Source organism: Quercus suber, unplaced genomic scaffold (assembly GCF_002906115.3).
Source record: "Quercus suber isolate HL8 unplaced genomic scaffold, Cork oak 2.0 scaffold_53, whole genome shotgun sequence".
NCBI classification, from domain to species: domain Eukaryota; kingdom Viridiplantae; phylum Streptophyta; class Magnoliopsida; order Fagales; family Fagaceae; genus Quercus; species Quercus suber.
Genome location: NW_027069518.1, coordinates 652,737 through 669,927, shown reverse-complemented (window position 1 = coordinate 669,927; position 17,191 = coordinate 652,737). Strand labels below are relative to the sequence as shown.

The 17,191-nt window shown below is 37.4% G+C and overlaps 1 protein-coding gene across 1 annotated transcript in view; it reads right to left on the bottom strand.

Annotated features, from left to right (window-relative positions):
- Positions 1-17,191, bottom strand: part of LOC112036527 (protein transport protein SEC31 homolog B) — a 45,738-nt gene that overhangs the window by 20,851 nt on the left and 7,696 nt on the right. Inside the window, 10 exon segments of the mRNA XM_065772099.1 lie at positions 11,620-11,833; positions 11,912-12,056; positions 12,475-12,508; positions 12,687-12,861; positions 13,010-13,254; positions 13,257-13,504; positions 13,606-13,733; positions 13,809-13,930; positions 15,869-15,974; positions 16,964-17,083. Of these exon segments, the coding sequence (XP_065628171.1) occupies positions 11,620-11,833; positions 11,912-12,056; positions 12,475-12,508; positions 12,687-12,861; positions 13,010-13,254; positions 13,257-13,504; positions 13,606-13,733; positions 13,809-13,930; positions 15,869-15,974; positions 16,964-17,083 (1,537 nt within the window).

Sequence of the window (17,191 nt, the reverse complement as noted above, 5' to 3'; positions counted from 1 at the left end):
CTACTGATGGGAATGGCTATGGTTCGAAGAATGGGAGGAAAGTCAATGGAGTTGTTCTCGGACTCGAGATTAGTCGTCGATCAAGTTCAAGGTGAGTTTGAGGTGAAGAATGAAAGAATGCAGGGATACTTGAGCCGAGTTAAATGTCTACAATCGGAGTTTGAAACTTTCAGTTTGCTGCACAACCCCAAAAATAGTAATGCACATGCTGATTCTTTGGCCACACTCGCTACCTCCTCAGCGCAAAATTTGCTGAGAGTCATCATCGTCGAGGACTTGCAGGGGCCTACAGAGACAAGAAGAGAGGTAGCCCAAGTTCACCAAGTCAGGGCCGGACTCTGTTGGATGGACCCTATAATTAAATTTTTGAAAGAAGATATTTTGCCTGAAGAAAGGGGGGAAGTTGACAAAATTCAGAGGAAGGCGACTAGATTCTGGCTATCCAAGGACCAGAAACTATACAAACGCTCCTATTCAGGGCCGTACTAGTTGTGTATGCACCCTGAAGCGGCTGAGCTATTACTAGAAGAATTACATGAAGGAATCTGTGGGAGTCACACTGGAGGTAGGTCCTTGGCTCACCGAGCCATCACTCAGGGCTATTGGTGGCCGAACATGCAAAAAGAAGCCCACGAGTATGTTAAAAAGTGCGATCAGTGTTAGCGATTTACCCTAAACATTCATCAACCAGAGGGAACTCTTAATCCGCTATCTAGCCCATGGCCTTTCGCCCAATGGGGCTTAGATATCGTGGGACCATTCCCTAAAGCTGCAGGAAACAGGAAATACCTTCTGGTCGGCACAGACTATTTCACCAAGTGGGTCGAAGCTTAACCTCTAGCCAACATCAGAGACGTAGATGTGCAAAGGTTTGTGTGGAAGAATATCGTCACTCGATTTGGGGTTCCTCATACTCTCATCTCGGAAAATGGCCTACAGTTCGATAGCAAAGCATTCAGGAGTTATTGTAGCGAGCTGGGAATCATAAACAGATACTCCACCCTACTTATCCCCAGGGTAATGGGCAAGCAGAAGCTGTCAACAAGGTCATAGTAAATGGCTTAAAGAAGAGACTAGATGATGCGAAGGGAAAATGGGTGGAAGAATTGCCACATGTACTCTAGGCCTACAGAACTACGTCTCGCAGATCTACTGGTGAGACCCCCTTCTCAATGACCTATGGGGCTGAAGCGGTCATACCTTTGGAAACTGGATTCCCAACATTGAGAACTAGTTCGTTCAGCTCAACTGGCAACAATGAGCAGCTAGAAAAGAGTTTGGACTTGATTAATGAAAGGAGGGAAAATGCAATGGTCCGACTGACACATTACCAACAAAAGCTCAGGCAGGGCTATGATGCCAACATGAGGCTGAGGCCTCTAGAACCTGGTGATTTGGTGCTAAGGAAAGTTGTCGGCACTACAAGGAACCCAGCTTGGGGAAAGTTAGGACCCAATTGGGAAGGGCCATATCGTATTACTTTAGGGGCTAGCATTGGGGCATATTTCCTAGAAGACCTGGATAGTCATGTAATACCACGCCCTTAGAATGTAAATAACCTCAAAAGGTACTATTATTAATCGAATCTTCTCTTCAACCAATATGCTAATCTATTATATGAAATGTTCTCTAAGTGTTTAAATTTAAATCCAATCATGCCTGTAGTCCTTGGACCAGATGATTTGGGTTAGTTAACACTTGTTCCCAGTTCTCTTAAGTGTTTAAACTTAAATCCAATCATGCCTGTAGTCCTCGAACCAGATGATTTGGGTTAGTTAACATTCGTTCCCAGTTCTCTTATGTTTAAACTTAAATCTAATCATGCCTGTAGTCCTCGGACTAGATGATTTGGGTTAGTTAACACTCGTTTCCAGTTCTCTTAAGTGTTTAAACTTAGATCCAATCATGTCTGTAGTCCTCGGACCAGATGATTTGAGTTAGTTAATACTCGTTCCCAGTTCTCTTAAGTGTTTAAACTTAAATCCAATCATGCCTGTAGTCCTCGGACCAGATGATTTGGGTTAGTTAACACTTGTTCACAGTTCTTTAAGTGTTTAAACTTAAATCCAATCATGCCTGTAGTTTTCGGACTAGATGATTTGGGTTAGTTAACACTCGCTCCCAGTTCTCTAAGTGTTTAAACTTAAATCCAATCATGTCTGTAGTCCTCGGACCAAATGATTTGGGTTAGTTAACACTCTGTTACAGCTCTCTTAAGTATTTAAACTTAAATCCAATCATGCCTGTAGTCCTTGGATCAGATGATTTGGGTTAGTTAACACTCGTTCACAGTTCTCTTAAGTGTTTAAACTTAAATCCAATCATGTCTGTAGTCCTCGGACCAGATGATTTGGGTTAGTTAACACTCGTTCACAGTTCTCTAAGTGTTTAAACTTAAATCCAATCATGCCTGTAGTCCTCGGATCAGATGATTTGTGTTAGTTAACACTCCGTTACAACTCTCTTAAGTGTTTAAACTTAAATCTACTCATGCCTGTAGTCCTCGGACCAGATGATTTGGGTTAGTTGACACTCGTTCATAGTTTTCTAAGTGTTTAAACTTAAATCCAATCATACCTGTAGTCCTCGAACCAGATGATTTGAGTTAGTTAACACTCATTCCTAGTTCTCTAAGTGTTTAAACTTAAATCCAATCATGTCTGTAGTCCTCAGACCAGATAATTTGGGTTAGTTAACACTCGTCTACAACTCTCCTAAGCGTTTAAACTCAAATGCATTCATGCCTGTAGTCCTCGGACCAGATGATTTGGGTTAGTTAACACTTGTCTACAACTCTCCTGAGCGTTTAAACTCAAATGCATTCATGCCTGTAGTTCTCGGATCAGATGATTTGTGTTAGTTAACACTCGTTCAAGGTTCTTTAAGTATTTAAACTTAAATCCAATCATGTCTGTAGTTCTCGGACCAGATGATTTGGGTTAGTTGGCACTCCTTCGCATGTCTGTAGCCTTCAAACCAGATGATATTTGCTAGTCAGCACCTCTATACAGTTATTATTATTGAAATTTAACCTTATAATGAATCATGCCTGGAATTCTTAAATGCATTTAACTCTAACTTACAACAAGACTCTTCAGTTAAAAATATGCTTTGCACACCTTCAAGAAGGCCTATGAAACTTCCATATCACTTATTGCTTCCATTACTTACTAATAATTCTTATATAAACCACTCTTTTCGGCATTAATTTAAGATTATTTGATTTATTAGCCTGATATCACGGTTACGTTTACCTACACTACTATGCTCACAAGTTATAGTTATTTACAATGATAGTGAGCCTTATGATACGGGCAACAAGAACATCAAAAATAAAAGAGAAAGGATTTCATTAATCAAAATAGAATGGTATACAAATCCTTATATAAAAGAAACTAACTATGTAACAATACAAATACTGAAGAAAAACTACTAAATATTTAAGTCTTTGTCTGAATGGCCGAAGGATCAATTGTCTAACTGGGCTGAGCAGCAGTAGCGTTTAGGACTTTGTTCTTTATCCTTTTCTTGAGTACCCTCAAACTCTTTGGGTGCTTCAGTAGGCGCAGGAGGGGTCTGGTTGACTGGGAGCTGCTCCGGAGTTTCTGGGACTTCACGAATATCCGGATCGTAATATGTGCTCACAGGCAATCTCAGGTTTGAGTCCGCAGGGACCCCAACAGCATCCAATGCTTTCCCCCAAGTTATGTCGCAATAGTCTCGGCTGACCGAAGCAAACTGCTCAGTGAGATTGACTTGGGTTTCCTCCACCCCCAGCTGATATGCTGCTTTTTTTTTCAGTCTCAACTACTTTCTTGGCCAATTGAGCATCCTTCTCAACCCGTTTGGCAGTCTCCTTGGCTTTCTGAAGTTCAGCTCGAAGATCCTTCACCAATGCTTTCTCTGTTGCCAGATTGATCTCGGTTAAATTCAGCAGCTGGCGTTGGTTTTCGGCCTGCTTCTTAGCATTCTTCAGGCCTGCATCGAGACTATTCTTTTACTTGGTAATCTCTTTGAACTGCTCAAACAGTTGAAAATATTCTTCCTTCAGACTACCCAAAGACTTTTCTATCTCGGACCGAGAGTAGGCCTCTGCTTGGGCTTCAATATATGTCTTTTTGTTCCACTTTCCGCCACAAAGACTTGCTGGGTAATCTACGTAGCAGAATGAAAGAGTCAACACAAAACAAATAGAAAAAAAAAAAGCAACATCCTAAAATGGAAAGATGGATTAATTCACTTACCATTGCTAAATCCCTTTTTAAGGACAAGAAGAGTTCATACTGGCTGAAGTGCCTGTAAGAATCCATGTGTTGGGGGAGGAGCAGTGGTTGCTCCAAGGCCTCAGCAACGACACCTGCTTTCCCCACATTATAGTTTCTGAGGGAGGTGTCCCAAGGAATGGGAGCACCGTCCAATTCCAATTTGGGGGACCATGTACGCGGCCCTCGGCGCACGTCACCAACAAGAGGGTCCTCTCGGCTCTCAGTAGATGAGGCCCTCTTACTCCGATGGTCTTTCACCACCTTCTGTTGCTTGGTCCCTTTTGAAGGAACCACCTCCCCTTCGTCCATAGTGACGAAGAGCCTTTTCTTTTTCAGACTTGACAATGGCTTCAAGCTGAGATCAGGAGCCTGAGGGGGTGGTGGAGGAAGACTCACAGTCGGTTAAGACGAACCGGTCCCTTTGGGTTCAGCCTTTTTACCTCTATTCTTTATTAAGCTCCTTAAATCTGTCATGTCTTCTGCCTCCGAAGAGTCTTCTGGAAGGGTAGTTGTTAAAATAGGAGGGCGAACACTAGACTACCTGTCAGTTTCTTCCTCGGTGTCAGAAACTTGTATCACTCGGACCTCTCCTGAAACCTCCCCTTCAAATCTAAACTTATCGATTTGTTCCTCAAGCGAAGAGGCCGAGGAGGCGACTCTTTCCTCTACTGCAACTGGTTCCAAAGGAACCTGTTGAATTGGCTGGAGGAGCAGTGGCACACCCTGGGGATTTGGATGTGGCACAGGCACAAGGTCAAACGGAGCTAAAAAATTCTTCCGAGCAACGTCTATACGGTTGTTGCGACAGTCTCCCTGTCTTATCGCGTTGCCGACCGGCTGGAAATCCTTCGGTTTCACTGTGTACCCAAGAATAAGCAGAACCGACCGGAGTTGCCCATCTTCACTTACAAAAGTTTCTAAACGTAGCAGATAATTGAGGGCGGCAACGTTTGTAAGGCTGAGCCAAGGTGAAACGTGGTCTTTATCTGTCAACATCACAGCAGAACTTAGTCAGAAACTTGAAAGGAATAATAAAAAAATAATAATAAATAACAATAATAAAATACAAAATTACTGGAAAGTGGAGATCCTAAATCTACTGTTAGTAAACCTAAATCTAGGATATCCTACCTGGTTCTCCTGGCTTGGTTGGGCAATGAAGGCCGTCATGCCACGCGCCCGAGACAATCACATAGTCGTCTTTCATCCCTTTGTTAGATTTGAAAAGGCAAGAGATGAGCCTAACAACGTCGGACCGGGATTTAAGATAATATCCCGCCCCTTTTAGGCTGTGGCACTCATACATATGTACCACGTCGAACCAAGTGAGTCCCAACCCTAAATGATAGTTCAAATCATCAACTGCCTCTAAGATCCTAAAGACGTTGGGCGCACATTGGTCAGGACTAAGCCTATGGTTTCAGAGGTAATTACTGGTAATGGGACCCATAGGGATAGTCATCCCCTCTTCCAGAAAGGCAATGATGGGGATTACCACTTCGCTCGTTTTCCGATCTGTTAGTATTTTTTCTGGAGGACAATACCTCAAACCCATATTTTGAGGTATGCGGTATGTCGCCCTAAACTCCTCTATCTGGGCGGGGCTATCCACCATATATTGAAATCTACCCATCTTCACTAACTGGAAAGAAGGAAATAGTAAACGTGGTAACTCAGGAGTGACTATTTGAAGGCCGAGGAGGCTGGCCGAAGAGAGGACGGAAGGTTTGAGTAGAGAAGAACTTACACGAACTAAATCCGAGAATGACCCTCAAACTCGAAGAAAGATTCTTACGGATTCTGAGAGAGGCTAAGATCGGTGATTGGAAGAACTTAGAGGATTTGAGTGCTTAAGTTCGCTGGGTGCTCTGAGAATTTGCGAAGTGAAGAAGAAATAACCTGTTTTGAGGCTTTATATGGGGACAAACGAAGGAGTAAGAGTCATCCCGCCCAAATTCTGAGGAAAAATCACGTTCGTTAGATCAATAGCCCACCGTTGGATACCAAAGACAAAACGCCGCCTGGAGTAATTGATAGTGCTTTGGCAATACTGAAACGACAGCAGCATTAATAAAGCACCTGCATCTATGCCCACACGTGTGAGTTCAGATATTTTTGTTGTTTCAAACTTCTATTTCGTGACAAGTCAAAATCATATTTTTTTTCTCCTCGGATGCGAGGGAAAAACTAAAATTTTGAGGGGCTATTGTGGGGGGTGAAAGCCCAACCTAGTGTATTGGGCCTAAGGCCCTATTTGAAGACTACTGCATGTCCAAAGAGAGGAAAATGTTTGAGAAGGAGCCCATGTGGAAGAAATATACCTGGAGATGAACGAGGGGTGTATTTCGAAGAGAGCATCAATGGTCCGAAGAGGTCATTCTCCTCGGATATAAAGAGCTTTGGTCAAACAGATGTCTGGGAGGTTCAAGTAATCCTCCTAACAATTCTAGTGATAAGAATGGACTTCAGGCACACATGCAGCTGATAGGAACGAAAAACTATCTAGAAGACAAACTTCAACCACCACATTAAATGCACTGCATCTACTTTTCTGATCACATTAATGTGGATAAGACCCATGAACAGTATAACCTCAGCTACCACCACTCACAGAGAGCTAAAGAAGATACCTGATGGGACATGTACTCAAGTGGATACTTAGATGAAGAATAAATGGACGATGAAGATGATAGGGGTAGATGCTATATAAAGAGAAGAGGCCTTTAATAATGGAAATCGGAAAAAAGAGAGAAAGAATGAGAGAATAACTTTACTGTAGCTCCAAGAGTTATAATCACCTTTCATTCAATAAAACACCTCTTCGGACATTCATTGGTTCAGTTGTTCAAGCATGATGGCATGTTAATTCATCCTTAACTACCGTAGTTGATCACTGTTTAGTTCACAACTAGCCCAGCTCTTTCACCCACTCTCTACAAATTCATTGTTTTGGGTTCATTGGGCTCATAATCCATTCCTTTTGGGATTGGGCTACAAAAACTGACCCTACAATTTCAATTGAATTCTTAATTTTGCGCCACATGTCCCATCTAATTTTTATTTTTTGTACCAAGTGAATTATTGAGTATAAAAAATGAATAGTCTAAATCTAATTAGAATCTAAATTGGATTTCAATTGGTTTTAATTTTTGTGGCAAGTGAATTATTGTGTACAAAAACCAAATAGTATAAACCAAATTAAATTCTAAATCATATATATATATATATATATATAATGAGAAACCGATAAGGATGGCCAGCCTTAAGATAAAATTGTAACTGCAAGATTGCTAAGTGCTAACTGGTTGATGATAATGGATAACTATAAATAGTTTTTTTTTTTTTTTTTTTTAAGTTTAATAGTTTTTTTTTTTTTTGTTGCGGTAAAAGGCTCACATGAAAAAACTGAATAAATTAAAAGCATTTTTTAGGAGTAAAACATGGGAAGTGAAATTTAAATATAATCGGTTGTGAAAGAAAAAAAAAAAGAATTTGGTAATTGAAAAATTGGGAAACGTTATTGGCATTTTGAAATTAAAAGCACTTTTTTAGGAGTAAAACATGGAAAGTGGAATTCAACTTGCTGTTTTTTTGTTTTTACGTATTTATCCTGTTAGTTGAAAAACTTGTAAGAGAATAAATTGAGGATATTTTTGGCATCAAAATTGAGGAATCCAAACTGGGGAAGCCCTTTATAGGAATTTTTTTCCATTTAACCTTATTATTAGAAGAATTTTGTTAGTTGACAAGTTGTGAAAGAAAGTGGAAAACTAGCATCTCAAGTTTTAAAAACTTGAGTTCAATAGCAAATCGAGTTTTAAAAACTCGAGTTCCAGAGTTCTGAGGCAGTTGACGTGAATAAAAATTCAATGTGGAATCCATGTACCTAACTTTAGAAAGAAGAAGACCAACCCACCAATCTCCAGCAAATGTTCAGCCCTTCAAAACCCAAAAAGTAACAAGACCCTTTTCAATACAAACCAAGACAACAAAAAGCAAGCAATGCCCACATAGGCATTAGACCAGATGATGCAGTTTTGGTTGAAAAATCACAAAAAGTATCAATCTTGTTCATCTCTCTTCCATGGCTTTTTCTTTCAAATCATTTACATCTTTAAGAGTTGTGTGTAATTTGTTTAGATCGTTTGCTCGGTATCGTGAACTGTACTGTAGATCGACGATTATGATGTGCTTGATGGAGATTGGATTTGTGTGTGCCGTGGGTCTTCTTCTTTGCTGTGGATCTTCTTATCTTTCTTTCTTTCTTCTGGTTTCCTTCTTTCTTCTGGATTCTTTCTTTTTTCTGGGTTTTTTTTTTTTTTTGCCTTTTCCTGGTTCTTTCTTTCTTTGGTTCTTTCTTCTTTTTCTGGGTTTGTACGTTTTATGTTCTCTGTTTGAAATCAAGTGTAAAAAAATCGAGATTCATTTTTTTTTAACTCGAGATCTATGTGGCAAATGCGCGTCCAACTCAACAAATTCAGCAAGTAGGAAGCGAGTCTTTAAGCCTCGAGATTTATATGGAACTCGAGTTTCTAAAACTTGAGATGCTAGTTTGCAATGATCTTTCAAACCCGTATTAACTTACTATATTCTATCCCTTCACAATGTTAGTCTGCAAATATCCCCCCTTTATAGTTGTAACCCTAAAATTTTCTGCTCACAACCTCACCTCACACTACAATCTCTTCACCTTCAGTCGCCTCTCATCTCTTTAGCTCACAATCTCACCACCGGTTGCTCTTCTCTTCTCTTTTCCCAACAGGTGTTGCCAAATCAGAATTGGCCGGAGTAATAGCCAAAATAATACAGTTTTCCTGCCTAATATGTGCCATTATCATTTTCCTAATCCTTGCTTCTATGTCAGTGGGTTGATCTCCCACCGGAACCTTAGTAACACCAGGTAGATCAACTAACATATTAAGTACATTTGGAGATGAAATTCTTAAGCTAATTTGTCTATCCGAAACCCCTCTGTTTCGCCCTGCTTCTCTTTCAGTCTCAGCCTGTACTACCCCTAAACACAAAAGCTCAGACTCAACAAACACCATTTGAATTTGTTATGTTAATTCCACTAATGCTTGCAACTCAATGAATTTCCTTCACCAATCTCTGTCAGCTGCTAATCACTAAAGTTCTTTATATTTCGTTGTTCTTTTTTTTTTTTGATGGTATATATTTCTTTGTTCTTAAGCTTTATTTCCAAGGATCTACAAATGACATAAAAATATTTAAATCTATTTCATTAGTCTTCAAATATTTGAATGATTTTAGGTATATTTAGATCTTTTTTTTAAAAGTTATTGCAAAGCCCAAAATCAATCTATGTGGGATCATCGATTTTTTTTTTTTTTGGTGCAAAAATCTTTGTTGGGTTTCTTACGCCTAATCTCAGACTACTCCTATTAATAGAAAGGATTTGTGGTCAATGATCCAGACTTAAGAGAGAGTGCTCTCTACTTCTCTTCAATTTTTATTTTTATTTTTTTATTTTTTTATTTTTATATTGAAGTACTCTTCTGTTCTGTTCTGTAGCTAAATCAAACATCTTTGATTTCTCTTTGCATTTGCCAAAGTATCTAAGAGTGGTTTTGTTAGTCTCTTTGCATTTCATTTTTTTTCCCCAGTTGGACCATGATTTGGGCTGCTGATTGGGCCAAATCCGGCTGGGGTTAGTGGGGCGGGTCCGGGTATGAAAAAACCTGGCCCGTTGCCATTCCTAGTGGGATTAGGGTCACTAGTATATGGACTTTTGTCTAGTGTTGTATTTGATAGGTTCAGGCTTGCTAGTGTATTTGTGGTGTCATTTCTTTTTTTTCTTTTTTTTTAGAGAGTTTCAACCTATGGCGTCCGCTTCTGATAATAGCTCTTTATTATTAGATCAAGACATCAATCAGTTTTTTGTGTAGGTGGGGATTGAACCTCAGATCTCTTATACAACCATCAGAGACTCTATCAGATGAGCTAACTAGAACCCACAAGTGATGTCATTCTTTTGTTCTCCTAAATGTAATTGTCTTAAGGCTCTATTTTGTGTTTATATAAGAAATGCAAAAATGAAACTTGATTATAGTTATTAATAGACATTGATTATAAAAAAAATTATATTAAATACTATTGAACATGAAATCTTATCACTATTTTTTTTCTCTTTGCTGAGATATCATTATGATGGTTATGAATGTGTAGTTATCATAACCAATATGTAATCTCATATATGTGAATGGTACAATTAAAAATAATCATAATTACACTGTTTAAATTATATATGATATTAGCTTACACGTTTTTTATAACATACATTTTAAAAATATATAATGGTTTCTTATTTTATATATACATATACACATTTTTTATACAATAAATTCTTAAAATATATAATCTCACGTCCCATCTTTAATGCTAATTCAAAAAAAAAAAAAAAAAAAAGTGCCACTGCTCAAAATAGAATTTAAAAGGTAGGGGTTCTAATCTCTCTCTATATTTTGTTATTGACATTTGAGTTTTTGTGTTGTGATCCCCAGTTTTAGTTTTTATGAGTTGTAATTTATTTATTTATTTAAATGTGGTGCTGTGAAGGTGGGAATTTATTGACAAAGATCTGATACAGTATTTTATAGCATCCCTATCTCTCTTTCACATTCTTTTTAAGTTTTTTGTTTTTTGTTTTTTGTTTACTGGGTTCTGTTTGCCAAAATATTCAAAGACCGTGATAGCATTTCTTCTGCATGCCTAGAACTTTATTACGCCCAAATCTTTTAATTTAATTTTCTTTTTCTTTTTCTTTTTAGATTTTAGAATTTCTTATATAATTCTATCAGCAAATTATACCAATGAACCTATTAGACAGAGCACTAAACAAAAAGTCCTTATACCAGTGACCCTAATGCCACACACAGAAGAGAAAAGAGACATGAGTCATACACTTCTGTTTTTGATCTTGCTTTCAATATCACTATCATGGGCAACGTCCTTTTCCTATCCAACCCCACAAACCTTCATACAGTGCATGTCTACACAATTTGGTCCCTAAGCCAAATTTGTGGGGACTATTTACATATCAAACTCCTCTTTATATTTGCATCTTTTGCAATAGTCCCAACAAAATCCTAGATGGTTAAATTCCTCAACAACAAAACCTCTTCTCATCATTACACTTTTCCAAGAGTCTGAAATCCAAGCAACCATTCTTTGTAGCAAAAAGTACAACTTACAAATCAGAGTCAAAAGTGGAGGCCATGATTATGAAGGACTATCCTACCTCTGCAAAACCCCATTTATCTTAGTTGATATCTTCAATCTTAGACCAGTTGAGATAAATTAACACTACATGAACGATATTACCAAAATCACATACCAGGTTCTGTAGCGAGTGCAATTCGATCCCTTAAGATCACAAGTTCAGGTGACAATTCATTAGAGCCCAAAAGTTTAAGGTACTCCATTGTTGTTGTTAAAAGCCCTTGACTTGCTAAAATTTCAGCATATTTTTCAACAAGCTTACACAAAGATGCACTAAATCGTTTCTGCCCAATTGCCAAGGCAAGGACAATAGACTTTTCCATCAAATCCTAATCATTAAAAAAGTAAATAAGTATTGTGGCCAGAATATACAGGTCAAAATACACCTCTACAAGTACCAAATTAACCTGAAGAAGCACAACATAGGATTTCCCTTCGTGATCAGTTCTAAGACTCCTTGACCAAATTTCCACTGTTTTATCAATATTTCCCGCACATATATAACAAAGAGTAGCACCCAACGTGTTACCAGCAGTCATGAGTCTGTGCAAACTGTTTGATGATGAATTTTTTTTTAGGGAAAAAAGAAGGAATAAGAATTTAGCAGACACAATAACTTCATGATCAATGCAATTAATTGCACAAGAAACTATTTCTTACAGTAACTACTATAGGATAGCCATCATTGCAAAGTAAGAAACAAATATGTTTACTTTGACTTTTCTGTCTCTTGGGACATAGCACAGAAGATCATCAGGTCAAGAGTTCATTACATCCACAATAAATCCAGAAACAGAAACTCATTATATTTATAGTTTCAAGAGGCAGACTGTTGACTTCTAATAATAATGTCTGAATGCAAGGATAATTTAGACAAATGATGCCCCATAAAAGAAACAATATCTCTAGCAATTCTTGCAACTACATTCAGCTGTGGGCACGAGGAGGGAGGTCAGACAGGTTGGTATACCATTTGCTAACATCAACATGAAAAGGAAGAGATACTATGTAAATGCAAGTAACGGATAACCATTCCACAGCATTCAAGATCATAATAAACCATTCAGCAAACTAAGAGGGGATATATATATATATATATTAATGGAACAAGCATGAAATAGGGAAAGAAATTCAGCAACAAAATACCATTTATTTGGATCCAATAAAAAAAATTGATTTAACTGTCCATACATCTAAATCGTAAACAATGCGCTAGAATGTCACAAAAAAGAACTCTATCTTTGCCAAGAGTAATAAAACTTACACTACAGAGAAGAGCAAGTGTTTCTTTCCAGATTTTCAGGGGCCTTGTATTTACAAGGCTCAAGAGATCATTGTTCACCATTGCAGAAACAACCTGAAAATGAAACCCCCATGTATGAAAGAGACATTATAAATACATTGTTAATAATCGATTGATAAGATAAAAAATATTTATCTCCAATCGTTTTACCTAGCTTCATATGTTCATCAACGTAAAATGAGGCTATTCAAGATAAATAAACTAGCTTTAGGTAAGGTGATTGGCTAATCTTAAATTATTGATCCCGTGTGCTCTCCCACAAAGATGCACCACCAACATTAGCAATAACTAAAGCATCAGTCATTTCATTTGCAGATATGCACTGTGCAACTGCCCCCTTGTCATCTCCAACAATTAAAGCACTTTGGACAGCATCATCAAATGCCCCATTATCAAATCCATCTGGTTCTTGTTGCAATTGTTCTGAATCAGGGGCAGTATCTCCAATAGCTTGTTAAAGAAATCTCCCCCATTATCGGTAGGGAAAACGTTAACTTCTTTATCATCCCCACATCCAACCTTCTCAGTTACGGTATCGTCGAGTTCAAGTGCTTACTAAAGAGAAAGATCTTCGGCACTATCTTTCTCTTTAGTAGGTACACTGAAACCTAGGTAGGAGAGTAGCTTTGTCCTTGCTGTCCCATCATCTTCAAACATAACCTTCAAGAAGTTCCATGTTTCTCGGTCATCCTCAGATCTGTTAAAACAGCTCAAAAGGAATCAAGAGATGCAAAAGCAATAGAGCAACTTCTAATAGCAAAAGATAAAAATATTTGTTTGCCAGCAAAGATAACATACTCAGTCTCTTGGGACTTTTTCTCACAAAGTACTCTCAACAAAGACCTTTCCCCGTTTTGAATTGCAGCTTCAAATTCAGACGATCGACTGAACAAACTGTCTTCAGTAACTAAGGTGTGGACATAAACCTGGACAAAGAGGGAAAAAAAATTAAAAAACAAAGACAACATAAAATAAGAGAACAAAGAGACGAATAAAGATACCTCTGAAGCACCAACTGGAACACCTGCAGCAGAGGGCCTAGGGCGAAACCCTACAAGCTTGCCACCAAAGCCAAAAGATGCCCCAGCAGGACGTTTATACCATTTTGGAGCTCTTAGAGGAGCTGCATAAAAAAGGTATTACTATGAAACTGAATTTCACAGGAAATATAATCAATTACAGAATGTAACAACAAATGATTGTGGGATGAAAGGAGAGGGGAAAGGAGGAGAAATAGGAACTAGTACTGGCATGCATCAATTCCTAAATTACTTCACACAGAGTACAATCTTCTCTCCCCTGTATGAACTCACTACTCATCCATTTTATAAAGAAACAATTGTTTATTTCGCTTGCAATTACCCAACGAAATTCAGGACTTGCATATGTAAGCTAATCGGTGAAACAACAACAGAATGGAAATTCTATAATGAATACGACGTTTTGACATTCAATAATCATATAAAATAATAATAAGAATAACAATAATAATAGGGCTGAATTTGGCATCGGTTTTAGTATTAGTTTTTAACTTTTAACTTTTATATATAGTTTTTTAAAACCTCATTTTTTCCACTTTTTCTCACTTTTTTCAAGGAAAAAGTACACTAACACACTTTCAGCAAAAAACTATATAAGTTATTCCCAAACAGACACTAGATCCAACCCCCAAAAAATAATGTTATTACAAGAAACTCAAGAAACAAAATAATAAAAACAATGATCTTTGTCAAAGTGTGGCTCAAATCATTCCAACCATGTTTTGGGACTAAGGCGTTGTTGTTGAACTTGCCCTCTGCAAGACTGGAATCTGCAGCATCTCAGCCACCCCCAGTCTTGTACAGAGGTGGAGACGCCATTTAGCTCGAAGGCCAATCTATTAACAATGCTGCAGAGGCAGTGTTACGCTTTTGAATTCAAAATGGCAAAATCAAAATTGAGATTGCAGGATGTCAATTGAATGGCATTGTGTCTAATTACCCAAAAGGTTGCACCAATTTAGAAGAAGACTTGAAAAAAAATGTCCAAGACATGGTCAGCAACAAAGTCATAAGCATACAAGTTCAGAAAGTGTTTCATCCTATATAACCATGAAAAACACTGCCAATTGATTTAAAATTTTTTAGGATTAAATTTTTTTTTCCATTGATTGATGGATTAAACCAGACAACTAACTTCAAATCAGAAGAGAATTACAACAACAAAGCATTAGTCTCAAACTTTTGGGCTCAGCTATAGAACCTCAACAAATTAGTTAAGGTCAACCACATGTATTCTTCTTCTCCATTCTATTCTATCTGAAATCATACTCTTAGTTACTTCCTTGATTGACATGTCCATTTTTATCACTTCTACTCATGCTATTTTGGTCTACCCCTACCTTTTCATTCCCTCAACTTGGATCAACTCACTCTTCCTTACAGGTGCCTTAATCACTCTCCTTGAACATGACCAAACCAAATGTTGTATGTCGATTGAACCATACACTTTAGAGGATAGGATGTATGTTGATTGATCATATAGACCCATATTAGCCACCATTACCCAATCCTCAAAACAACCAACTCCTTTTAGAAGTGACTTACTAGTGACCCACAACCCAAAAATAATAAACAAATAAACAGAAGACTGTTTATTTCCATATACACACACATATAATGTATGAATGTCTACAAAAAATACTTTTTTTATTATATCACCAATGAACTCTAGCTCAGGCGGCACGCATTTGGTACATATGTAACTTGCCCATAAAAAAGAATTTTTAATATCCTTTGAAGTACACCAAAGCCTATCATTTACTCTATCATGTTAACTTCTTGCCAACTAAAGCCTATCATTTCAAGAGATGAATCAATAGTTGAGTTCAAGACACAACAAAAAGACAAGCTCAAATCTCACTTATTTCAAAACCAATAAGTGCTAATTCTCCCCCGAATCTTTTAGGAAACAAGCTACCATGGCCAAGACAATGCATGTAAAAATAAACGCCAGTATGCATATCAAACCACTGTAGGCAATTTGATGATATGATTTATGAGAGCTAATAAGAAAAAATTACCTGCACCAAACTCATCTCTCCAACGCCATATCGACTGCAATAAGAATGAAGTCAAATCCATTACAAAAGAAGGTTCCACTAGAGGCCATTTTGCAAATGAATCAATCTGTTCTACCAGGTTGGAAAAACCCACATGAGCATGGGTAATTTAGCAGTGTGCTTTATGAATTTCAAGATTAGTTTTTCATAGAAATTTTGTTCCACATTCCAAACCATATTAGACAAGTTTCCCAATACAGGACAAACCAAAACAATGCAACAACAAAATTAAAGAACAAGAAATAAAGGGATACGTAACCTAGAAGTCAACACCTAGGCTTGCTTGGAGTCAAACCGAGCAAAAGAAAACCTCTAGGAGTGAGCTTCTAGGGTTGGCTAGAGTTTGCACCAAACCACTGGGACAATTTCAAGAGACATTTTATTCATCATCAAAATAATAATTCTCCATAGGAGTATATTATTGTGCTTATATAGACTACTAAACCCTAATTCTAACTAATATAGGAAACCTTAATTCTAATTCTAATTGACTAAGGAAACCTAATTCTAAATGACTTGAGAAATCTCAATTATTGAATTACAAAAACAACACTGACTCCAGGATATAAAATAAAGCTACTAATGATACTGAGTAACTACTAAGACCTAAAATAAAATGCAATTATCTAATAAATATACAATTGACTCAAAAATTAAATAAGACCAAATTTTAAATAAAATTTCTTTGCACTTCCCACACCATCCCTTAATCTAATCCCCAATTAACACCAACTCTACATTCTCTCAAATGCAATCATTGTCCATTCTATTTTTGTTCATGTTGTCATTCATCAATCTATATGCCACAAAAATTGCAAATGCAATATTCCCATGTTGCTCTACCCATCCCCCTTACACCCTTTTGTCCCATTCATCTCTTTAGCACTCGTACTATATTGCAGTTATTGATAAAATGGCATATAATATGCATAAAAAGATCTATCACTTTACTCAATTATTTTCCATTTTAATTGTTGCCAACTTACATCTTGTTATAAGGCTCAAAAGAAAGCAGAACCTTTTAGACAGATCTATAAAAATATAATTGGTATATACCTCAATGTTATAAATTCCAATTTTTCCATCAAATGAAGATGCTGATATAACCCCAGCTATCTTTGGATACCAGTATACATCAAAATTCCAGTTGGTACCAGTAGGTAGTTTAGAAACAATCTGAGTCAAAATAAAAAACAAATAAGTTTTACCATAGCAAAAAGTATCCTATACTAAAGAACAACCTAGAAGAAAAATCATAATAGGACAATCTTCAAAAAAAAAAAA